General features: G+C 40.8%; 1 protein-coding gene across 50 annotated transcripts in view; it reads left to right on the forward strand.

The window, feature by feature from the left end:
• Positions 1-25,543, forward strand: part of SORBS1 (sorbin and SH3 domain containing 1) — a 160,619-nt gene that overhangs the window by 95,921 nt on the left and 39,155 nt on the right. For 15 of the 50 annotated variants that reach the window (XM_039727379.1, XM_039727381.1, XM_039727380.1 and 12 more), the window contains 13 exons: positions 123-188; positions 2,177-2,272; positions 5,197-5,316; positions 6,800-6,826; positions 6,999-7,114; positions 9,298-10,104; positions 10,693-11,064; positions 14,017-14,158; positions 19,271-19,300; positions 20,488-20,663; positions 21,518-21,581; positions 22,807-22,881; positions 23,205-23,267. In XM_039727379.1, the coding sequence (XP_039583313.1) occupies positions 123-188; positions 2,177-2,272; positions 5,197-5,316; positions 6,800-6,826; positions 6,999-7,114; positions 9,298-10,104; positions 10,693-11,064; positions 14,017-14,158; positions 19,271-19,300; positions 20,488-20,663; positions 21,518-21,581; positions 22,807-22,881; positions 23,205-23,267 (2,154 nt within the window). The remainder of the gene's footprint in view (positions 1-122; positions 189-2,176; positions 2,273-5,196; positions 5,317-6,799; positions 6,827-6,998; positions 7,115-9,297; positions 10,105-10,692; positions 11,065-14,016; positions 14,159-19,270; positions 19,301-20,487; positions 20,664-21,517; positions 21,582-22,806; positions 22,882-23,204; positions 23,268-25,543) is intronic. The other 35 variants (XM_039727404.1, XM_039727423.1, XM_039727415.1 and 32 more) reach the window with 23 other exon arrangements.

The raw sequence follows: 25,543 nt of genomic DNA on the forward strand, positions 1-25,543 counted from the left end.
TTCTTTCTAGCACTGTCTCCTGTGTTTCTCTAAATTTACAAGAGTTAGTTTTATTTATGTCAGCTGAGGACCTTGTAGACTTGCAAAAATCTTTACTGAAAACCATTTCATTTGTCTTATAGAACATGAAGAAATTGATGTTGCAAAGACTGTTGTCAATGGGCTGAGCAGCAATGGACAAGAGAAAGGTGGGTTAAGATCTCCAGAGACACCTCCAGATCTCCTCCCGCATGTCAGCTGGTGGTGTGCTTGGTTTTCCCAGAAATTCTCTACAGCGGGGGCTTCCAAATTCAGTTCACTTGGCGACTGACACAAGAAAAGTCTTGTACTGCACCAGGCTAATGACAGCAGCATTTCTTAGCTCAACAAGTGTTCTTTGTCTCTTTAAAGTGGCAGGCTGGACTTGCCTCTTTGTATATTTTTAGTGCTGTTTTGGGGAAAGCTGTACACTGCTGTGGTACTTGTGAGCACCTGGGAATCGGTATCTTAGTGAGTTGAGACAGCATGGGTTTGTGGTGCCTGTGTGTGTGAACTGCGTTAACTTCAGGGAGAAGTTAAGGTTTGAGTCTGGGATTAAAGAGCAGGAACTAACCATTTAGGTGATGAAAAAAAATGGAAACAAACCAGTCTTCATGTTAACATCAGTGTTTGCTGTGTGCTTTATAGCATTCAGATTTGTGGAGTGACCATGTCTGTTTTGGCAGAGTGAAAGTATGTGGGTATGGGCTGATTTTCTGTTGGTTTAATTTCCTTTCTTTTCCTTTGATGCCTTTTTATAGTGGTTAGTATTTTGACTGCATTGTGGATGGATGAATTCAGTCAGTTTCAAAGCAGAACAGAATCAGGATTGTTTCCTAAGCCACAGGCTGTTTGATTTGGGATCTGTTGTATTCACAGGGTCTCTGCTCAGGAAGAAGTATGGAAAACAGGGATTGATTTGGGTTCCTCTTTTATTAAAAAAAAAAAAATTAAACAAGCCTATCAAATTAAATATTAATGATTTTATGAGTTTTGAAAAAATTCTGTTAGACTCTTTGCCCAGGCTTTTGCTGCTTGAGACCCCTTTTCTAGGTTGTGAAATCTGTGCTTTCCAGTTTTGCCGAGTATCAGAAAGATCTGCCACAAGAGGGGGCGTACACACCACCCTGATGTCAGTGCTGCCCTCAAGCTGGCCCTGTGCTCAGTGTTAGTCTGCAAAGTATTAGAAATGTGGTTCCTCTTACTCCTGACTTTACAGGCATGAGATGGCATGGAATATGACAAGACATCTGTCATTTTCCAGAGATAATACATGCAGGACACAGGTTTTGTAGAAGAAAATCCTGGCTCTGCTGAATCAAGAACACTACTCAAATTATGCTGGTAGAGTCACGATGTACAAGATGTTTATCTTGGCAGCTCCTGTTGAGCTTCACCTCTGAATAGGTCTGCCTTTTTCACAACGACCCCTCTTTGTACCCATTGATTTGAGCAGTTTTGTAACAATTGCTGAAATTTTGCGTAGTGCTAGTGTGGTTTTCCCCAATGTTACCACATATGGTATAATTAGTGTGCTAGCTAATGAAGTCAAGTAGAAATCTCTTCAATTTACTGTTTATATGGGTGGAATTTTTTTTTCTGAAATAGCTATATGAATGCTACCCTTTAGCATGGGACCTTTTTCAAGATTATTTTCTGTCCTTCTGTTGTTGAACTTGTAAAAAATGAGCCATGAAATTCAGAATTCATGTAATGTGGCTAGTTTAATGTTCTTCTCTCAACCTTTCAGTACTTGGGGTCTTTTTTTTCACTTTATCTTGGTTTTGCTGAACCATATTAATGTTTTACTTAACATTTTTATTTTTGCATGTAGTGTACCTCAGTTAAATGATTACACTAAAATTTTTTTATGGCTTCTAGAAACTAATGCTTCCAGATTCTCTTTGCCTGCAGCATAGTGGCAGTCAGCATTAGTCCATTCAGTAAGCAGTTCTGTATGCTGCATAAAGCAGACACATCCTGAATTAGGGAGAATGGAGGGATATTTTTAACAGTTGCATCATTGCTCTCTAGACTGCTTTTGTATTTGAAATTTCCTGCTATTGTGTCTCCAAGTACGTTAGAAAATTTTGTGGCATGCTTCCCAAACTCTGTTCTTTCCTTTTTGGATGTGCCATTTACACTTTTGTGTTTGCAGCTGTTGACGTCCCTTTATGTACACGTTCTATTTCTGCCGTTAAAATAATCCCTGTGAAGAAAGTGAAAAGTTCTCCTCACCTAGTGCTGCCTACAGGTATCTTCTTTCCTCCCCTGCCATGCCTTAGTTAGCCATCATTGTCTCTCTGCTTCACCCACATGCTTTGGCTAATTCTCAACTTCATGCTCCTCTCACTCCTCCCAGAGCTGCAGATTTCATTGGTAGGTAATGCAGTTAGCTTTTCATGGCACAATACACTGTTCTCAATTATGCTGCTCTTCTGCAGACTTAATTGTGTCTGCTTGAATCTGGGATCATTGTAAGCTCTTCTACTAATGCTTGATTATGAAAAATATTGTTGTTATTATAGACTCATTTTGAACCAAACTCCTGAAGAACCAAAGAATGTTTCCTGCATATCTTTGGTCTTTATGAAAACAAATGGTTCAAGCATAGTTCAACATTGGTGGTATGGTTTTGTTTTTCTGTACATGCACTGAATTTAATCCACATGTGAATGAGTAAGGATGTTAGGCTGTCACCCTCTCCCCAAGTGCATGCTTCCCCACTAGAAGTACAAGATTATGGTTGTACTTTGCTGGACAGTCAGCCTAGTGTAGCTGATACTGCTTGTCTCTCCTAATCCGTCACACACGTGCTTTGTTGGACTAGTACAGTGCTAATGTCCTGGTTATTACTAGCTGCTGGATTTCTATGCTGAGAGATTCAGGTTCTTCTTTTCTGTCATTTCTGAGGGCATACATCATTCCAGACATTTTGTTTTCATCTCCCAAGGTGAGATAGTCTGGCAAGATTTTATTTTCAAATATTTTCAAAACATTTAATTTTTTTTTTAAATTCAGAGCATTTTTTTTTCTGACTCTTATTCTTTTGGTTCAGTATACAGGTTTAATCTGTTGTATGGAAAATAAAAAAAATGCATTGATTACTAAATTTGACTCTCCTCCAATATGATGAAGATATTGTTTTGACATGTCATACACATTGAGCTATGTTTCCATTTCTCTTCAGTACCTGTGAAGCAAATGTAGGCATAGGGTTGTAGGAGTACAGCTACCCTGCACTCTTTGTGGATGTTTATATCAGGCCTAGTGACCCCCAACATCGTGTCCATGCTTTACAGTTACAGCATTCTTAAAACTGGATTCTCAGAGCTTAAACCTTTGTCCTGTGGTTTGAAAGTGAGTCCGTAGAGTCCTTGGGCTGTGTGTTGTGCCAAGTGGATGGGAATGGTAGCCAGAACTGCACTCTTGGGCAAAAGGAATCCTGACCCTACCTGAATCATGCAAAAATCGGTCAGAGAAGTCAAATTCTATTTTGCCAGGAATGCAGGTGACCTTAAGTTGTGATCAGCTGTGGTATATTTAAGGATGAAACTCTTTTTGATATGTCTGGGTGGATAGTCTTTTCCCCTCACAGAGGCTGCCTCAATGCTGCCTCAGTTAGCTAAAGACTGAACTATAGCAAAGTATCCTCTGATTTCTTTCTTACTCCATCCTTTTTATAGTCCTAAGTATGGATCTAAAATGATGCTTTTTGTGAAATCCCTAAAGCATTGGAAACCCATGTAAGTGCTTCAACAGTGGAGATTCCAGCACAGAGGGCTTTCAGTGAGAGTGAGCCAGGAGTTTGGCATTCATTGAGTTTCTCCTCCTACTGCCCTTGTCCATCTGACATATTGATGTTTCCCCCTATTGTGGCCTCACTGGCTGTGGTTTGCATGGTTAGCCAAGGTGTTACCATTGTCTCTAGGCACTGTACTGATGTGAGTTTGGTGGGGCATTGCCTTGCTGAAATCAGGCAGGAAATACTGATCTACACAAATATGGGCTGTTGTCTGGACAATAAACAACAGCCTTTGCCCCCTCTGTCCAGTCTGAAGGCATAATTTTTGTTATAATAGCAGTTCCTGGAGAAGAGCTGCATCCTTCCCCATGCAGAGATAGAATGAGCCTCAACCCATAAAAATAAAAATTTTTGTGCTGTTGCTTGTGTAGTGCAGCATGAGCTCAGTACCTTCCTGTGCAGTCATGGTAGGGCTGGTGCCTCTGTGTAGGTAAGTGAAGTCTGATGGCAGCTGCAGGGTCACTAACAGTGCATGAGAAGAGGTGGTGATGTGTTTGTCTATGGAAATAGCCTAGAGAAACAAGACACTTTTCAGGCTTATTATTTCCAGAGGTACCTTAAAGGAAACAACTCTCCAGAAAGATCTTAAGTAGGAGGAGAAAAAGAGGTAGCTTAGAAGTACTGGTTTGTTATTACTTAATAGGATGACAGGAGGCGAAAACCCAGATCATGGACTGAAATACACAAAGGTAAGCCTGCACAGAAGCTGTGCTGAACTGTGCCTCAGCAAGGATGATCTGGTATCTGATCATGATCACAGGTGGATCTGAATAGGCATGTGTTAAATCTCCTGTTTTCTGGGATTTGGGTTCCTGTGTCAGAAGGTGAAACACTGCAATGAAGTGGGGAGATGGCTTGCAGTGCCTCGCCTTTAGATTGTATTCAGCATCATTACAATATTTTATCTTCCAGTGCTCAAAAGTTTGGGGTTTTTTCCTTCTTTCAGTCCTCCACAAAAGACATTTTTAAGCTTTGGCACACAAAATGTGTGCATTATGTCACTGGCACATCCCTATAGAAGAGCTAGAGGTGTAATGGAAGACTGTACTTGCTAGCACAGTATGTCTGTACAAACAAATAAAGCAAATGGACCTGTGGCCTTTGGTTCAAACGCTCCTTTTTCTCCCCTCCTTTCTTAGCTCTGTTGCTCCAACTCGGAGCTTAACTGCTACATTCACTGATTACATGAATATAAAACTGCTTTGATTTCTCAATGCTTTAAATACAGAGCTAATCTTCATCTGCACAAACATTACTAGATTGATTCACCTGGAGGCAGCCATGCTAAAATTACTCTAGAGCTCTGATGGCTCCAGATAGCTTTGCATCATTCCTTTCTATGTGTTTCTTCTGTGCATGTGCATTTCCTGTAGAAATGGATCCCACAAAAGTCTGCAGTGGAAAAGGAGCTGTAACCCTCCGGGCAACTCCATCCTATGAAGGGAATCGGAATGTCACTTCACCATGTCCTCAGGATGTTGAGCAACCTGAAAGTAAGTCGTGGAAAGTTAACTGGCATCTGTTACTCACAATAACCTCAAGACAGGTCAGTCCAGGATCTTGGGCTTACTTTTATGGTTTAAAGCCCAGAATTCCATAGCATAGTTGGAAATCTCTTGCAAGGACCAGACCAGTAGAGAGACTGACTCCTAGTTCAGGTTTCATGACCGCTCAGTCATTGACTAAAGTTTATCAGGAGCACCAAAACCTCTCAGTTCTTTTCTTTCTTTCCCTCCCACCCCCAGTGCCCCCAGGGGTGGGATCTCTTTTTACCCCAGGCATGAGGTGGAACAGAAAGAAGCTGAGTGGTGCCAGAGCCACTGCAGCATTCAGCTGGGTTGTCAGGGAAGCGGGCATAGCGTCCTCCAGACGGACAGCGTCGCCACAGAGCTCTGCTGCCTTTCAATAGCAGACGTGTCATTACTTAATTATAGGAGACAGGCAAAGCATAGCAAACCTGGCCAGTGTCGTGGGTCTGGCAGAGAGGATGAACTCTCAAAGGCAAGATGCCGTTAAGGGGGAGGGGGTAAAACGTGCTCTTGAAAGCAAAGCATACATCGTTTCTGACTGTATTGTTGGAGAAAGGGCAAGTCCATTAATTCTAGCCCTAATGTGCCACTTTCTGCTCTGTCTTCTCCCGTTCTGGTCCACCCCTGACCTACCCTCTTTTTATGCTTGCCTTTCTCTGTTTTTTCACTCCTACCCCCTACTGTTGCCTCTCTCCTTTCTGTTGATGGCTTCATAAATTTCCAACAGCTTGAATGGCACTGGGTCCATTACTATGGAAATCAGTTCATTAATACTTCTTTTGCTTACTCTCTCAATCGCTTTATGAAATGTGCTTTGGACCTGGAAGAGCTTTGTGCATATAACTTAAACAAAATGGGTACAGGGTGGGGAGGAGCCCAGTGGGAAGCAAGTAAATATGTGATGAGACCACTGCATGTTGCTGCAGGGGCTGGCTTGTAAAGTGATGTTGTATCTTATTACACCTTTCATGCACTTAGTCTGCAAAACTTGATCTATTTGTTGGTAATCCTTTATCTCAATCACATATAGTGATATTGTTAAGAAAAGCTATGTCTTCATAATCTGAATACAGGGTCCCTACATTTCCAGTAATTTGTGGTGTCTGGATGTCAAGCTGCAGCTTTAGAAAGTAGCTAGCTGGGCAGCCTTTTTGCATCTGAAGTAAGAATGTCAATGAACAATTGTTTCTTCATTGCTCTGAATGAATTGCCTTGTGTTTACAAAGGTCAGAAACAAGGAGGACATCATGTTTAGGGCTGGTCTCTATGGTAATTAAACAGCCCTGTCAGAAAGCATTTTATGTGTGAAATGAAGTAGCTTGACTCTTGACTTCAATTGGTACATGTTTTCTGGAAATGTAATGGTTTATTTTTTCCCCCTTTCTTTTCCTCTATGCCTATCCTCCACCCCCACCTCCTCTGTCCCTCCTTTCTGTGAAACACTTAGGTCTGGAGCCAGAAAACTCAGAAACAGGTATAAACATTGGCTGCTTCTGTTGTTACTTCCGTTGCTTTATTGGAATTATTTCTTGTTGCCTGGGGGGAAAAAAAGAAAGGGGAGGGAGGAAGGAAGAAAAGAATCCCCTTCTTTCACTTATCCCGCAACTGGAGGGAATCTGGAATCTGAGTTTGCTTTTCCCTCGCAGATGATTGGAGGTCGTCGTCTAACACGGATGCCAATGGGGATGCCCAGCCATCTTCTCTGGCTGCCAAGGGTTACAGGAGTGTGCGTCCAAACCTTTCTGCAGACACCAAGCCACAGGTAAGCCTTTCTTCTGTGACCCTGAGGTGATCATCTGGGTTCAAGCACTGAATTCATGATCAGGAGTCCTGAGTTGAACTCCAAACTTGACTGCAGATGGGTAAGTTGCTGTGCCTCAGCTTTTTCTGCCTTTAAATTGAGGGCAACACCAATGTCAGCAAAGTGTTGTGGAGCTCATGTATTCAGGCACACCATGGTGTCTCCTCAGTGGATGAAGGAGGAGGACAACGCTATTTGCAAGAAAAAAGGTGAAGTAATCGTCTGTAATTATTTTGTATTTTATGCTGGTTTATTTTCTAGAAATTGCTGCAGGCTGAAATTAGTGTTGCACCCTACATTAAAATAAGATATTGGGGATAAAATATTGCCTTTCAGTTTTTACACTGTAACTGACAAAAGCCAACAAGGGAAGGGTTATTTTTTGGTAAATTATTGGAGTCAGTCTGCTAAGAGAAGAGCAGTGTCATCCTTTTTTTTTTTGGGAGGTGCTCAGAAGCAGTCTGGAAGCTGGTAAGGAAGCCCTTCATTAGAAACTGGATTCTTGTGCAAAACAGAGTCCCTTTAAAGCCCAGTCCCTTATCAGTGTGACTGCTCCCATCATCAGGGTCCCTTTAAGTGAAAGTGGGAGAAGGAGCAGCTCCAATGAAGGTGTGGGAAGGAGCAGCACCCTAAAGAGAGACCCATTTCTGCTCAATACTTAGAGCTGTCCTGTAGTCCTTTCCTGATCTTGTTGATGAACAGAGTGAGCTGAGAACTGGTGTACCTAATACTTGTTACAGAAGTCTCAAGAAATACTGTTCAAACTGAGCTGAAATGGAAGAAATTCCAAAATGAATGAACCTGTTCAGAGGCAGAAGCCCTTTAGAACATCACTAACAACCCCTTATGCTTCAGGGAAAGGGTGGCAGGGGCAGAGGGGCAACATGAGGACAGCAGATTTTGGAACAGCAGCTGTAATTTTATGAAACTTTTCTACATCTATATCCATATAACAAGAATAGGTACTTGCCACAACTTGTCATATATGGATGACTTTTAAAGGACTTCTCTTTTCAGATTTGAATGTTGCAAGCTGTTAAGGCATCTTTGTTCTCTGGTTTTGACATTTTTAGCAGTGATTTAGGCAGCTTTTGCCCATAAAGGTATGACAACAGGGTGTTTGTAAAACCTACTTTCACAGCCTCCAAAGCGTTAATTTTCAAAAATGTGGGGAACCAGGTAAGTATTCTCTTCTTACCAGTAGATCTTTGTTTTCAGCTACTGGCAAAAAAAGCAGTAAATAAAATGAAACCTTTGTATTGTTTTTTTATCTCAAAATAGTTTGGTTTTCAGAAAAAATTCACTGTAATTGGAGATGCAGTGGGCAGGTGATTTGGAGTTAGCAAGTATATGTTGCCAAGTACTAAAACCAGTAAAGCTTTTCTTGTTATTTACTAGAAGCAGGATTTCTCTCTTGGTGATCTTGATTCTGGAGGCAAATTCTGATTATCTCAGTTCCTCAAGAAACTTTAATTTTTCTAGTCTTCCTGAAAGCATTTTCAGGGTGGAAAAATCCTAAAGAGAATTGAAGAGCTGGCCTTTAGAATGAAGAAATGCTCACTTTTTACTTAGCCAGCTGTAGTAGGCTACAGCACTTGCTTGTTGTCTGCTTTCATTAGCAGTGGTGAAACTTGGCAATATTCATTTTTCAGCAGTGCACTTAAAATGCAGAGATGGCCTAGAACTCTGAATTTGGCTTTGCAGTTCAAATGTCCCCAGTGCTGGGAAGTGTTTAGCTATGCATGCATGAGACTGAATTTAATTAGCCATGATGTTAAATCTTGACTGAGGCTTTCCCAGGGGCATGGTGAGTGTTGTTGTGCAGGCCTCTTGAAACAACACAGTAGTGAGAATTATTGAGCACAGGGAGAGAAACACGTGGGCAGGGACTTGAGGGCTGGGTTGAGTTTGTGTGCTGCTGTGAGCTGTGCTAAGAATGAATGTGTGGGACAATGGATGTGAGTGAGTTCTGCACTGGCCTTCCAGATACTGTATTTGCTTTTTATTCTTGCTGTATTAAAACCTGCTTAACCCAAGTCTAATGATCGAATTCGTTCTGAGAATTTAATTTTTTTCCTTCCTTTTTCCTTTCATTTGATGCTGCTTCCTCTCTCCTTCCTACCTTCTTGACTCTGCCTGATCAGGCCCTTGCTCCTCCCCGTCCTCCTCTTCCCAAAGAGGAAAGCTTTGCATGGCGTCCTCGCACTGACACTAAAGCGACCAACCTGTTGCCAGTGCCCATCATGGACTGTGTGTACCTGAATGCACCCAAGCCTTACACACAGCGTGCATCACCAAACACCAGTGCACGCTGTTATTTGTCATCACCTACCCCCTACGGGGCTGTCCCCAGTGGGAAGCAAGGCTTGCCAGCAGGGCGTTCTCCCTCTTCAGGCCCCAAAGATGAGATGCATGCTGGGCAGCCACTCTTGGAAAGTCACTCCTCATCGGGTGCATCCTCCATACAACGCAGCCCTGTCAGGGCAGATCCCAGTAGTAAGGCTGGAATGAATTCCAGTCATGAGACGAAGGCGGATAAAAAGGTCAGCAAACTATATGTAGCTTGTTTATCTAACAGCACTTGCTCAGGCGCATCTCAAAATTCCACTGGCACCACACATGACCCGGCAGCCAGCACCAGTTTGGGCGCTGAGCTCACTCAGGCACCAGCCACCAACATTGTACCCTCTGTAACAGACACTGAAAAGTCTCTTCCTGCTGCTCCTCCTCCTCCTATTCCTCCCAGGCCGTACTTTTACATTGTCCTCAGCAAAGACGCAGTTAGTTATGGTGCAGGCCAGCCCTCCCGGACTCAGTCATCACCTCCGCAAGCTGTGAGGGACAGAGTGCTAGAGCCCCAGAGCACAGCTGCCACAGAGGACAGGATGAGAAAAGAGCCTTTCCTTACTCAGCAGCGACAGCCACCATACAAGGCAATGGGACGCAGCATGGTACATGTTTTCTCCATAACCTTGTTTTCTTTCAGCTGAGCCAACAGTTCTTTAATTCGTTACAATGTTCCCTTAATGCTTTATTCCCCTCCTACCTTAATTTCTCAGCACTTGTTGTGCTGCCCTGAGTCTTGTGGTCTTTTACTTGATAATATTTAACACCCCATGTGTGTCCCCTCAGTGTTGATCTGTGTGTTTGTGTGTGTGTGTGTGGTGTTTGTAGGGCATTGGGTTGGACTGGTGAGGATCTTTCTATTTTAAGGACATGTAAAAGAAACAAGCTCTGTAATGTATAATGGTTAGAGCTTCTCAAGTGATGGTGAATGCTGAGCTATTCTTTGTTTGATTTAGCCTCACTACACAAAACTGGAGAAGAGGGGTGGTGAGGGGGAATAAATATTCTTGTGAAAAAACATTGTGTTCATAAAGGCCAGGGCTGCAAGCCTGAAGAAGTATGTCTCCTTAAGGAAAAAAGATCTTCTGGGGCTTTATATCATTTTGGGTACATTCCTTGCATGACACGGTATGGCTGCATTAGACTAAAGTAACAGTCTCCCCCAGTGCATAACAACACCTTGTTTCCAACAGGATGCCACTGCCACCACCTCAGCTCAGCCTGGAGTTATAGTAGTCCCCCTCCTTCAGGTTAATCCAGACAGACAACAAGAAGGCAGCTCCAGCACTCCACCACCGCCTCTGGTTCCTTTCGGGCAAGGCTCCGTATTCCCTGAGATTGTTCCTCCTGGCTCACCCTTGACTTTTCCAACTCTAGACGATTTCATTCCCCCACATCTCCAGAGGGGCTCCCACCATAACCAAGCACCCTCCACATCTGGCACATTACCCTCTGTTTACCCGAAACTGCCATTCTTCTCATCACCACCTTCACTTGTCCCTCCAGTCACGGGGGCTTTGCACAGGGGCTTGAAGCCTGAAATCACTGGAGTCATCTCACATACAGTAAGCTTGCCAAGTACCCTCCTCGCCCTTTTCCTAAATTTGTATTCCTGGATTAAAATTACTTTCTCCTTGCAATACTAAACTTGAGGGAGGAGTGATGACTCACTCCCTGCCAGCAGCATGACAACTGAAACCGTGTTTGCATCCCGTACTAGTGCATGCAGTTTGCCTGCCTGGTGCAGCTTTGAACTTTCTTTTGACTTCTTGCAACATTTGACTGTCTCCCTTTGTGCCCATTCTGCTGGGTGATGTACACCTTAAGAGTCTTCACAGGATTTGCTCAGAATAATGAATTCTGCATAAACTGAATAGCTGCAACTAACTGATCTTTTCAGGCTCTTTTTATAGCATCCTTAATTGTGTTTGAATAACATTTAAAGTAGCGACAGCAGGCCAGTTAAAGGTTAGGGCTGGCTTTCTGTTCCACTTGGAGCCACAAGACCATATGGTCTCCTCACAAATCCCTGATAAAATCAGTGTAAGATTGCTGCCAGTATCCAATGACCTACAAGTTATAAGATCAGTTACAGAGTCCTCCAAGCATGGAGGTGCTATGTAATAGATTAGGCAGCGAGTGTCTCTTCATTTTGCAGTTGCTTGTCTTTGAGAATTTTGACTAATTCAGTCCACAAGAGTTTGAACTTGGGATTTACTGTGTTCTTCTTGAGTTAGACTTTATTTCTCTTTAAGCTCATCACCTTTTTAAAAAGTCTTTTTAAAGAGACTTTTAGAAGCCCTTGAGTACAAGGAGGAAAAGTTAAAGTTGCAGAGGAGGCAAAAAGTACCCTACTCTCCTTGTGCTGAAAGTCTTACAGCCACCTTTTTTTATGCTTGCTTGTGAGGACAAGGAAGTTCAGCAGAAACTGCATTCTCTCATGGTGATGCTTGCTCTGCCCTTTGATGCTATAGGGATCTAGCAAACAGGCATGTGGCCTGGGAGAAAGTAAAAAAATACCAAGGATGATATTTTCAAAAGTTCTCGGCATTGGCCTTTCTATTTTTATTAAAATTGGTAGGGTTTTTATTGCAGAGAGCAATGAATGAAAGTTTGGATTTGGTGTTTTGGTTTTACTTTGGTTTTTGTTTGTTTGGTGTTCTTTGTTTGTATTTTGGAGGGTTTTTTTGTTTTTTTTTGTTTTGTTTTTTTAATGGAGTCTATCTGCAGATTCCAGAAAAAAAAAAATCAGGAGGCATCCAAATCATAGAGGAGCAATGGAAATTTTGCTGTACCTGACTTTCTTGAGATGAGAGTTGAAACATTTTTGGACATGCTCACTTCAGGCATGTAGTCACCAAGCTGTTTTCCACAATGATTTCAGTGGTCTTTGTTCACCTTCTTTGGTGACTTCACTGGGGCTGCTGAGCCTATCTGATCCAGCATCCCTCTTCTTTGAGGGATTCTTATTTGTATTTTAGTTATCAAAGTGAAGCTCAAAGCCAATTCCCACACTTTTCCCTGACTGTTCCTTTTTGCTAATTGCATTGTTTGGAATATTATTGCAGTCCCATTGCAAAATGGGGTTGGTCTCTTTCTCTAGGGGACATCTGTTCCTGAAGACCGTTGCTTCTTTTCTGTCCCCATGAAATGTCTATGGCCTGACCACCTGCTCCTTGAAGCGAGATCACCTTTATCCAACAGAATAAGATTGTTCTTCCCCATTTCTCCTCCAGGCTGGAGAGGCTGTAGTTGCTTGTTCTGATTATGGCCAATTGTCACTATGATTTATCTTTGAGCTCTGGTGCCAAGGCCTCACTTTGGCCCCTGTTCAGTCCCCTTCCTGATGCTGTAAGTCCTTTCATCTGATGCTGGTGTGAATGAAGGGCACTGACTTGCAGTTGCACTTAGCCAGAAAAGCTGGAACTAGGGATTTTTCTGGTGCAATATTCTGGGCATATTCAGGGATTTTTTAAATAATTATGAAAATACCCTTGAATGCTCAGCTGCTTTTACAAATCAGTGGCTTGCAGCATTTGAGTCTGACAGTGGAGCAGCAGGAGTGCAGGAATTTGGTTTGCTGTCCCATATTCTCTTTGTTTGGATGCTCAGTCCCCATTAAGGGTAATTGTGTGTTCAGATTCCTTAAGAGACTTTGAAAAATTTCAGTCTAAGCTGATGCACACAGAGTCTTTAGTCATCATCACTTCTTTATCTTAGCCCCCTTACCACCACCAGAAGTCCAATACCCATGGACTGAGGCTTTTCCAAGGTGAGCTAGGTTTCAAAATCTCCCTGCAGACACAGCCTGTATTTCTACAGAGCAGCCAGAGTTGTAGTGATGTCATAGGTGGGTTTGAAATAAGCAAATAATGGAGCTGGATGCTTTAGGAAAGCAAGAGCAGCTGCTGTCTGTGCTCCGGCAGCAAATCCATCTTTCTTACTAGAGTCCTACTTGTTACCCTCTGTCAGTTTTGGGGCCTTTTTATGTCATTACTTTGATCAGGTAGGTATCACATTGTCTCCTGAGTGATGGTGCTAACTTAATTCCTTAGACTTTTCTTACCAAACCAGCTGCAGTAATACTGTTTCATTCCAGAATTGCATGAGTTTTGCATGTCTGACTCGCTCTGAAAGGAATACTCTTGGAACAAATGTTTGTGTGTGGATGTGTCAGGGGAAAGATGTCTGCATCTTCCCCCTCCCTAAACCAGATTTGCTCATTTCTGACACCTTGTGTTTGCTCCAAAGTGTCTGCTAGATGAACTTAGTGCCCTTTTGGGGTTGGAGTTATGAAACCCAACACCAAATAACTAGTACTGCCTTAGCAAACTAATTTCATTAACAATGAGCAGGGTATGTACAAGGAGCAGGGTAATCCTTGTGCTTGTGCCTTTTTTACTAAAATTTGCTGTAATTATGCTTCTCGTTCAGCCTAAAATGTTGGGGTTTTTCCTGGATTTTCCCAGTGTAGCACCATTGGCTTGCTGCTAATCATATGTTGCTCTTCTTTCCAGGACCCAGGTCCTGTGCTAAATGAAGTGCCCCAGCCTGGCACTGACTATCCAACCTCCATCACTTCCATCAGCAAGTCTGCCTCTGCCTATCCTTCTACCACAATCGTCAATCCCACTATTGTCCTGTTGCAGCACAATCGAGGTAAGGAGACTTGCATATAGATAATTTTGGCTCATAATGAGCAATCTGTAATGCTGCAAGGAACTGGAGAATGTGTATGCTGTTGATAATTAGGTCCAGACTACTAAGAACTAAGAAAGTTTCCTCAAAATAGTCTTAGTGACTGGAGCATACAACAGGCAAGTGAGAGTGATACATTTTTTCTAATTAAAACCTGTGGATCAGAAGGTCATTGAGGCTGGGGAGAGGTTTTTTACTGGACTGTGGACATAGGAATAAGCTATTGCAAGGTAACAGCTGTCAGGTGTCTTGCCAGGGTGGAAAGGGTTGTAGGCTCCTGTATATCTGTCTGTTGGAACAAGGTAGTTTGTGGTAGCTTGAAAAGGTGATATGCTACTTCTCAGCCACTGCAGTGTAAAGGCAGCTGTATTTTCCATTACTGTGAGAGAGATTTGACCTCTGAATTTGAAGCAGAATTTACCCAATAGTAAATAATGTACTTGCCCAAGTTTGATCTTGGCAATTTTTTCCTCTGTCTGTAACTGAATCAACTCAAACTCATACTGCAGTAATCCTTGAGCTCTGGATTTGCAAATGAGCAAAACAGCCTTGTTTGAGAACTCTCAGGAATCAACACCTTTCTCACAAAAGCTGAATAAATAGTTCTGTTTCTTTAACTCTGGATTTGAAGGGGAAACTTTGCTTCTCCTTTTTAGTTCTCCTGATGGCTGGCATTACCACAGCTTCCCATTTTGTTGTGCATCACTAAAGATCATAGCTTGTAACAGGCCACAGAGATGCAGTCCAGTTTGCCTTGATTTCCTGGGAAGCTCCAGGAATCTAGCCACTATTGCTGTGGCTTACCTTTTCAAAGGAAAAAAAAATCAGAAAGTAGGGTCAAGGCCTGCACTCTCATACTGTAGCCATTTTATTTACAGCATTGATGAGCTTCTTTGCAGTCCCTCATGAGATTTTTGAAAATCAGAATTTAATAGAGAATTTTGATAATTAATTTTTTAAAACATGCTTCAGTCTTTGATCTTGAAAATAGTGTTCTCACCGTAGCCCAGCAGATTTAAGGGGTAATGAGTGGATTATCTCCTCATTTTTGCTAGCATCTGAAACAGCTTTGTTCATGTGCTTCCAAATGAGGAAGCCATCTCAGCTGCTTCAAGAGGAGAAAATCTGAATTGACGCAGCCTTTTTAAATCTCAAAGCTTTTTGTTGACTTTCTTGAGGTGGGATATGCTTTTCATCTTTTTTTTCCCCATCAAATTTGGAGTATTTTAATACAAGGATATTTTCCCTCTGTAGACTTTAAGAGCCTGAGAGACAAAGTTGTATCATGTGATGATACATGCAGGCTGACTCTGAGAGAACTGATGTGAAATTATTCTGTGTACTGATTACCTTCATGGTACACAGTTTGTCCTGTCTGAATATTGCTTTTGACCATTAGCACTCATGATACTTCACCCTGATAGATTGAAGAGCTTTTTCTCATCATGTTTTTTTCTGTGATACAGATCATGGCCAGTTATGCTGTTTGATCATGTCTGTGAAGTACCTCACTCTAATACTCCCTGTTTTTCAGTATATATTAGTCAAACTTGTAATTTGTATGTATCATTTTGCTTTGACAAGGCATCATAGTCACAAATTTGTATTGATTGACATTGTATGTGTCAGATTATTAATTTATTAGAAGATCCCATATAAATAATTTTTTGGCATTATTGCTGATTTGACAGACAGATGTCCCAACCATCAGACTAATCTTTTTCAAAGGTTGTCACAACATTTGCTTTCTTCCTTGTCCTGTGGAGTTTCCTTTGTGTTCCAAGACATATCAAGGATGAATGGTTCAATCTCCAGAACTGCTCCCTTCAGAGCAGAAAACTGCTCTAAAACTCTTACTATGGCTTATATGAATTTACTCATTTCTATCTGACCTCAGTAGTTGTCCTTCAGCATAGTCCTTAGTTACTGTTGTAGTGGAAAGTATTTCTCTATCAGGCAAAGCAGGACAGCATACGTTTTTCACTGCTTTTTTTCAAATGCAGAATGGAAATGCTAATCAGATGTGTCATCTTTCCTGCCCTTTTATTACCATCGTGCCTATTTTGTAAAAGAACAAGATCATTGCTAGTTTCTGTTTATTCTTCTTGTGCCTCAAACCTATTTTTGAGTCTGAGACATTCTGTTAATGCTTTTATTCCACTGTAATTTTCTTTCATTTCCCAGCATATGTTACCTTCTTGTAGGTGCACATTTCATCACTTTTTGTGTTGAGGGTTTCCTGCAGTTCCTTATGCTTCTATTCCTATCTAGGATTTACCCCAGCATAGCATTCAGATTTCTTTCTGCTAACTTAGTATTTTTAAATGTTTCTCAGATCTTAGTTATCTATTGAATTTCTGTCCTGGCTGACATGATTCATGTTTGGTTTCATCTTTATGAACCTTACCTGTTCAAAACTAGGTTGCTCTCATGGCATATATCAAATTGTTCCTAGGTTAAGTTCCACCTTCCCCTGAACAGTTGATTATGTTTTGTGCTGGTATCAATTTCTTCATGTCAAGATGATATTTTGTGAAAATTCCTTTTTTATGCTCTGAAATACCTTGTAAATTGGAAATTTTAAGGTCATTTTAATGCAGGAAGTCTGAGGTCTCCAGCAGTTTATTCTTCCAGATGGATAATGTGACTTTCTTTCTCCTCAGTGGATTATTGATTGCTTTTTAAGGAGTTAGCTCTCTTATTCTCTTAAGTGACTGTTGTACCAGACATCACCTACTTCTTACTATTACTTCTTAATCTTTTGTACTTTCTTTGCTAGTTCATTAATCTGCATGTAAGACCCTTTGATTGGGAATCATCAGAGACTTAGAAACAGGTAATGGCATTTGAAACACATGAAGTAGACCATATCCTTTCTTATCTGCTTGATCTCAGTAAGTTGGGATGAAAGATCTCAGAATTTTTTCTCCTGGATTTCAGTAATATCAACTGAATAAAATTCATGCTTATGAACAAGTAATTTCAGAGCCTCTTGTTTATTTCTAGTAAATTTTCTTTTCAACACCTTTATTTTGCACCAAACATGTTCTCAAATACTTCTTTCCCCTTCCTGTTTTTTTTAACTGGTTTCAAGTCTTAGTCTCCTCCAGTGCTGCCTCCTCTGGGGGACCTCTGAGGGCATCTATAAATTATTCCTTCATTTCTGCCAGCAGTTTTATCCCTCTGCTTGACCCTTTGTCTGAGAAGCCTACAAGTTTTTGGCCTTTGCTTACAGTTCCAGAAGACAAGATCAGGAGTGAAAGCTTCAGTTAGCTGGTGTGTGTGAGGGGCTATGGTCTGGCTCTGGTCAGGCAGGAGAGAGAAATAGCAGAGGCCTCCTGCTCCTGCTGCTTCTGTCCATTGGCTGCTCCCTTTCCTACACTGAGATACAAGAGAAAAGGAAATCTTCCCTTCATGTAAAAAGTACATTTGAGTTTTTTTCATGAAAAGTCTATTAATTCATGATTTTCTCTTCTCTGTGGGAAAGAGACTCTCAGACAAGGAAACGCCTTCAAGCACTGACTCCTTAAACAACATGGTCTTGTCAGAAGAACTCAGTAATTCAACCCAGTTCTCCTTGGTGACACCATTGTCACTTACATTTTTTCCTCCCAAGTTCCAGAGATGGGCATTTTTGCATTTCTCACTTGCAGTTTCTTGTAATACACCAAGCAATTCCTGGTGACCTGCTTACTCCAGTGAACCCTGCAGCAGGTGGTTCCCATCTATTCCTCTGGCTCAGAGTGCTGACCCTTCCTTTTACCCAGTGCATGGAGGGGTATTTTGCCTTTGTTGGCAGCTGTTGTGAACATTCTGTACAGAAGCAGCTTGCCATCAGTGGTCAGCAGAGCAGAGGGCTGGGTAAAGATCCAGGTTCAGAGGTATTGGTGAGGAAGTTATTTTGCCTTTGTTGGCAGCTGTTGTGTGAACATTCTGTACAGGAGCAGCTTGCCATCAGTGGTCAGCAGAGCAGAGGGCTGGGTAAAGATCCAGGTTCAGAGGTATTGGTGAGGAAGCTACACTGAGGAGAAATACCAGTCTCCCTTGCTGAGATGATCCACTGAGTACAAATATGAGGTGAAGGTGGTTCCTCCAGAAAACAGCCCACACCTGGAGGTTTGTTACTACAGCAGACTTGCTTGGCAAGTGTTCTATGCCACCCCAAAGCACAGTTATTTCCTGTGCAGGTATTGCATGGCATGGTTTATCATAAATATATAACAGGTGTGTTTAATATATTAAAGTTTTTAATCTTTGCTCTAACAATATGAGCTTTCAAAACTGTTTGTGCTTTTTATGTCAGTAAAGTATTTTATTCTTTTCAAATGGCTTTCATGCTTTAAAGAAAATAATTAATTACTAGGGAATAAAAAAAAGGGCAGACAACAGAGTGCTAAGCATTCTTGGTTTATTCCCAGCTGTCATTTGGGTAAGTCATTTGGACATCCTTTTAGAAAGCACTAACTTTACGTGGTAAAACCTGCTGAGACATACCACAAATACTCCAGTCTGGGAACTTATTAATGAAAAGCCTCTAACCAAGGGGACTGTTTCGAGAATCAAAGCCTTCAAGCTGTGTCTGTGCACAAATCACTGAATCTGTGGGTCAGTAATATGTGATGAGACTCAGCAAGCACCAACAATGTTTATCCTTTCCTATATCCCTTTGAAATGCTACAGCAGTATTATTTCAAAATGTACTTCATGATAATGGTAACAGAGTTATCAAGTTGCTTGACTCTGTGAATTTTTACTGGTTTTCAAATTATGTCCTGTCCAATATTTTATTCTCTGATGTTACGAAAAAAGAGAAAATTTAAATATAAGTGCTCTTTGCAAATGTACGGGTCACTGCATCATGAGATTTATGTTATGCCACGAGGCTGCTGTGTGGAGAAGGGACTGTGGGCTGTCACTTTGGCAGGGTATTTGGAAGCAGATTCTCTCCAGCAACTGCTATCATTCTACAGTGTATTTCTTGCCTGTCAGAAATGCAGCATCAGTGCACTTGCTGTTTATGTCTCACACATTTGTCCTGTATTTCTTTTTGTTTTGTTTCTTCCTTTACCACAGAACAGCAAAAAAGGCTTAGTAGCCTGGCAGGTATGATGTGAAAGGTCTGCTACCTCCCAGCTGCTGCCTCTGCTGGAGCAAAGCTGCTGCTTTGATAGCTTGTGGGCTGCCTTTAGCAAACACACTGCCCAGGAACTGCAAAGAAGAATACCAAACACCTAAATTACTCATCTATTTGTCCTAAGTCATAAATTTTACCAAGCTTTTAAACACAAATCCTTTAATTCTGAGTTTTGTAGGGCAGAATTGTGTTTGCTCATGGTACCAACAGATCAATGCATTGCTATGCACGAGCCTTTTCTCCACTGTCTGCCCCTATCAGATTTCTACACATTTAATGGCTTTGGGCAGGATGGTGATGTGCATGTGAATAAACATATCTTTCTCTCTTCAATGCATGCAGTGATGTAAAAATTATACGATTTGCAAAAGTCTTGATGAGGCAGACTGAAATTGCAGGTGTTTCCTCTGCAGGAAATCCACACAGAAGAAAATTCTTCACTGAGTGTAAAGGTTGCTGTGCTGCATCTCTGCAGAGCAGAGCTTCAGAACAATCTAAAGTCCCTGGTGATGCCTGCTGCTACCTCTGGGTGTCAGCTGGGCAGTGTCAAGGAATTCCAGTCTGGAAGCAAGGCAATCTGAAGAAATTAGTTATTTCCCTCTGTCTTTATGCAGACTCCTGTGCAATCATGTCATATGTATGCTTAAACAACATTTGTTGTTTGCACACTCTGATTAGGGCATGGAAATGAATTGGAAACATCATATACTGTCTGTAACAAATGGGGTTGTCAGACAGGTGAATGCAATCTGTTAAAAAGTAGTGCCCCACTACCACATACCATTCTCCTTTAGGTTGAAATTGGCAGAAAAAGATGTACAGGGGACTGTATTACAGGTGCTTTTTGATGAAGACCGACATTGTAGAGTTACTAATCAGTCAAAAGAAACAATTGTTGAAACCAAAATTGTTGTCTTATATGACAGCTGAGACTCTCGTGAGATGTGTGATGGTAACTACCAGAGAGATGCTCGCCTGCTTTTGCTGGCATTGGGCATTTTCTTGGGAGACTTCCTTCAGTGTAGCTGCTGATCACAACCAGCAGTGACAGTCTGTCTCATCAACTACTTGCTAGAATTTTTGTTTTAAAAGAGCGGAATATGGTGATGTTGTGAAATGCTGGGATGAGGTAAAAATCCCCCATTGTCATTTCCAGATTCAGTGCCAGACAGATTAGTTTCTGATAAAGTTGATTCAGCACTTCTGCGGGACAAGCCGGCTCAGGGGACTGTGCCAAGCGAGAAGAGAGCAGTGGAGGAAAAGAGGAGCACGGTCAGGAGCCCTCCCTACATGGCTGATACCTCTGTCGATGACATTGGGATTCCACTGAGGGTAAAACACTGAGCATGTGGCTGATGCACAAACCCTGGGCTAGGTTCTGCCTACCTTAAGACTCAGGGAACTCACTAAAGCTGCAGAGATTTAAGGGAAGATAGAATTCTAATTGCAATATATTTTATGATGAGTTATTCCATTTGCTATCTATGACCTGTTTCAGCTGCTTCAGGGGAAAGAAAATGAAAAATTAGTGTTTCTTCTCTTAATATCTGAAAATAATGTTTTCTGCTCTTCTGTGTCCTTCCCATCTAGCAGCTGAAGGAGAGTTTTGTCTCATTTTAGCCATCTTAGAGGTAGATACCTCTTTTATATGTGATTACATTCATTTAGTGTTCAGAGGAAATTATTAAAATAATTATTAATAACTATTAATAACTATTCTTACAACTAGTTTCTGGAATGACTTAAACACATGTGATTACATTCATTTAGTGTTCAGGGGAAATTATGAAAATAATTATTAACTTATTCTTACAACTAGTTTCTGGAATGACTTAAACATTTAATGTTTCTAACTGTCCACTGAATACTTAGAGAATTGGTATTTGTTACTAAAACAGGGAAGTTGTTTAATTTTGGATGTCAAACCAGATTAATATACAAAACATTTAATACAATCTCCAGTTCCAGAGAGGTTACATCCTGCCTCTGCAAAGCTTTTACATTATTACTTACTTGAGTGAAACATCATATGAGATGTTATATCTGAGTAAAATAATTCATATTTCAAGATACTCATAGGATACAGCTTTCACACAGAGTGTATTTTTCTTTTTCATTGCTGGAAGATTGGTAATAACTTTGAAAGGCTGGTTGATTATTTCTGTGTATATTTATTTTTCCAACAGAATACAGACAGATCAAAGGACTGGTACAAGACGATGTTCAAACAGATCCACAAGCTAAACAGAGGTACTGTGACACAGATGGTTTTTATTTATTTTGAGAGACCACCTTGATGGCATTTTGTTTCATTCATATGAAGAATTTTACTGGATGTTAAATAAAATAATTTTATGTTAATTAGTGTGTGCTCTGCACCACAGAACTCAACCAATGTATTTGAAATCTTTGAAGTCAAAGGTAGGAGAACAATGAAGTCCGAAGAAAGGTCTGGGTTGTTCTGAAAGGTGAACTGCAGTGCCCTCATGAAACCAACTATACTGTTTGGGACAAGAAAAGGTGATAATAATTCCATACTAAGGGAAAATAGACCCCTGAACTCCAGTTTTACCAGCTAATCCAATCCACTCTCTTTTAAAATATGGTAGGTTATCTCTGAAATGTCTCTGTGCATAAGAGGAAACTTTTTACACTGTTAAGCTTTAGTAAGTTCACTGAAACCCGTGGAAAGGTTTCAATTGATTTTTGGTGAGTTCAGAAGCTGAACTCTGCTTTTTCAAAACCCTAATCTTTCTCCTTTGAAAACCTAGACTGGACAACCAGGCATGACTTGAAGTTCACTGAAACCCGTGGAAAGGTTTCCATTGATTTTTGGTGAGTTCAGAATCTGAACTCTGCTTTTTCAAAACCCTAATCTTTCTCCTTTGAAAACCTAGAATTGTGGTGAGCACTTACAAACTTCATGGTGGTGAACTCTCAGGGGATTCCCACCTTGTGGCACTTTTATGCCTGACTGCTGATACATTCACATTTTTCTGTGTGAGAAATGGCTGCAGTTGCTCTTGCAAGCTGAACCCTCTGAACAGGCTGACATGCAGGCAAGCACAGCTCAGGTCTCTGCTTGTGGAACCAAATGTAGAGCATGCAAAACTGGAGCTGTATTTGCTGTTGCAGGTGCTGTCCTAATGAGCTTTATGCATAGATAAATGCCATGCTGTAGTGGATGGGATGAGGAGGAGTTGAATTATTTCCTAATCCTACTGCTCCTAACAGAGGCTCTAAAGCCCATGCTCAGATGGAGGAGAATGAGTTCAGTCCCCTTGGCTTCCAGGATCTCTCCCAAGGCCCAGACATGCAAGGCAGCGATGAACAAAGAGGCATTCTAGTTTGTGTCATACTAGAACATCAGCCTGAGAGGGCCTGTAGTCAGCTTGAATGGATTCTTGGCTCGCCCTTCTTCCCCTTAAAATCTGTCCTCTCTGTTCTTTTTTGCAAATCATGTTCCTCTCCTTAGACAATCCTGAAGAAAACCCTTATTGCCCTACCTACACATTTCCTGAACTTCCTGAAATCCAGCAAAAAACTGAAGGTACCAGAAGCTTAGTCAGAGTATCTGTTGTCTTGTGCTTTGAGTTAACTGTACTATAGTGCCCTAATAATAACTAGAATTCAGGTTCTAGTTTTCTGTTACACTGCCTGGAAATTCAGTTATGCCCAGTATGCCTTCTTGTGTGATGCATAAAATAACTAAATCTTTGCTAATCCATTAATCTCTTTTAAAGTTTGATACCATTTACCCTAGTGTTATTAAAGTAGGGAATGAAATCATATAGTGATAGACATTGGGGGATGAAGCAGAACCTCCACTTCACTGTGGATAGTCTCAAAATCCACTGCTTTTCTCTGCTGCAGAAGACAATCCTTATTCTCCTACATACCAGTTTCCTGCGTCTACTCCTAGTCCTATCTCTGAAGGTAATAATAAAGGTCCATATATATTTTTTCTGCACAAATGCTGCCTTATCAATTTATTTTCTTCCTGGAGTTTTTTCTAGTTGCTGAGCTTTATGCTGCCTCATAATCATTTGCTGCACTCTAAGCGTTGCCTTGACTGTATGATGCCTCTTTGGCTTTGCAGTGCTCCTCTGGCTTTGTAGCTAGTATTTGACTAATGCTGCAAACTTGGGGTTTGCTTGGTTTTATGCACTTATCAGTTGCGTGTGCAGTGATTATTTAACATGTCTAGGTTGCTGACTTTATGTGTAAAGATGGGTTTAACTGAGATTTCTCCCCCACCACCCCTTCCAAATAATTTTGTTAATTATTTGCTTTTGGTTTTTAACATTAACATAACATTAGGGCCAGACCCAGAATGTCACTGAAGCATATTAGTGAAAAGGCTGCTTGCTTCAGTGGATTTTGGATCAGTCCCTTAGTATAGTCTTTTAAAATAAAAATAACTTGATAGCATAGGTTCAGGGCTGGTCTTAGGTGCACTTGGCATATCTAGGCAAGGACAGAGTTTGGACTCATCAGCACATCTTGCAACTTGAAATAACACTGTCTTTACCTTATCTCTTCATGTGTTCAGCAGATTCCTTTAAACTTCCTATTCAAATCAGAATACTTTGCAGTCATATTTCAGGGATGGTAAAACAGCATCTGTTGCAGTGATAATTGTGTGACTGTGCAAAATATTTATATATGAGAAACACTGGAATCTGCTGCACACATTGGGTGTACAGACATTTCCTGACTGGGAAGTTGTTGGTGACAGCCTTGTTGGCTTGGTGCTTTGGTGACACTAGATCCTGCAATCTAGGAACTTGCCTACTTAGCCTGTGCCTCAGGCCAAGCCTAGTGAGACTACTAATTAACCATTTTATTCGCTATTTAAATTAAACATCTGGTGGGTATTGTGTAAGAAGAAAGCATGCAGTATGAGCTGAGATACTCAAAGAAGGCAAGTTGAAATGTAAGGTGTATTTCACTGTTAAAAGGAGCATGGATGAAGTGTCTTACAGATATCTAAGATACTTGATAATTTGTTAGTATTATTAAATTATAATTTAATAATTATATTAGGTGAAGAGCCCTGTCTTGCAAATTGTAATGCAGGGTAAGTTATTTTCTCTTAGCAGAATGGTATGTGAGTATGGGTGTGAGAGAAGCTGTTTCAGTAATTAATGCATAACAGCATTTTACAGAGAATATTTCCTTGTTCATAATGAGGTTTGTAAATCCATTTTACTCATCTGGACTAACATAGTTTTCAAACCCATGATGACAATATATTAAAGAGTCTGTTCTCCCATAAATGTCTCCTATGCACTTAGAAATGTGCATATGAAAGTAGTTTGCTGGTTTATATTGTTTCAATTGTATTGGACTAAACACTAATTTTTTTTCTCAATATATTGGGAAACATTTCCCTAATATTTGCTTGGATTCCTTTCTTGATAACAAATACAAAATATTTGATTATGTAGAAAAGTTGGAGGGGTTGCAGGACATGTTTCATGTTTAGAAAACACTTCCAAGATCCATAATCAGTGGCAGTGTTTGTACAGAGATGGGTTGGAGCCTCACTTTCATACAATTAATGTCAGAATGGATTGATGCATAAGATCTCCTAGAAGCATCAAGATCTGGGCTCCCTTCAAAGATATATTCAGCATTTCTGAAACCATACAGAGTATGTCTAATCCATGAAATAGAATCCAACCCTACAGATTCTCTACCATCTAGAGGGAAACAGCCTCTCTTCTTTAAAGGAATCAGATTTTGAAGTTACAAACCTGTGATGACCTGCTTTGAGAAGTAGAGTTCCACAGATAGAATGCAGCTTTGAGAAACAGAAGATGTTTTAATACTCAGTTTTGATTCACTCTTTAACTTTATCAAATCACTTCAGATTTCTGTTTCAGTATTTCTGGTATAAAAAGGAAAGAAATGTAAACACTCTTCTTCATAAGATACTTAGAGACAAACCATACCTATTCTCCTTATTATTGTAGATATTAGAATATAAGAAATTTGAAAATAGCCATTATCTGAAGTGAATTTTTATTGTATTATTTGGATTCTTGTTTGAATGATGAGCTATAATGAATGTTATTTCTCTTCAAGTAAGTAAATATAATTATCTTTTATTGATTAACAGCACTAAATAAGATTATTAGAGGTGAATAGCTGTGAAGGTAGTTTTAGCCATTTGTTTATCTGTACTTGTAGGACTGCTGAGTTTTGTG

The sequence above is a fragment of the Passer montanus genome, unplaced genomic scaffold (genome assembly GCF_014805655.1).
Source record: "Passer montanus isolate IOZ18808 unplaced genomic scaffold, ASM1480565v1 scaffold61, whole genome shotgun sequence".
Classification (NCBI taxonomy): Eukaryota; Metazoa; Chordata; class Aves; order Passeriformes; family Passeridae; genus Passer; species Passer montanus.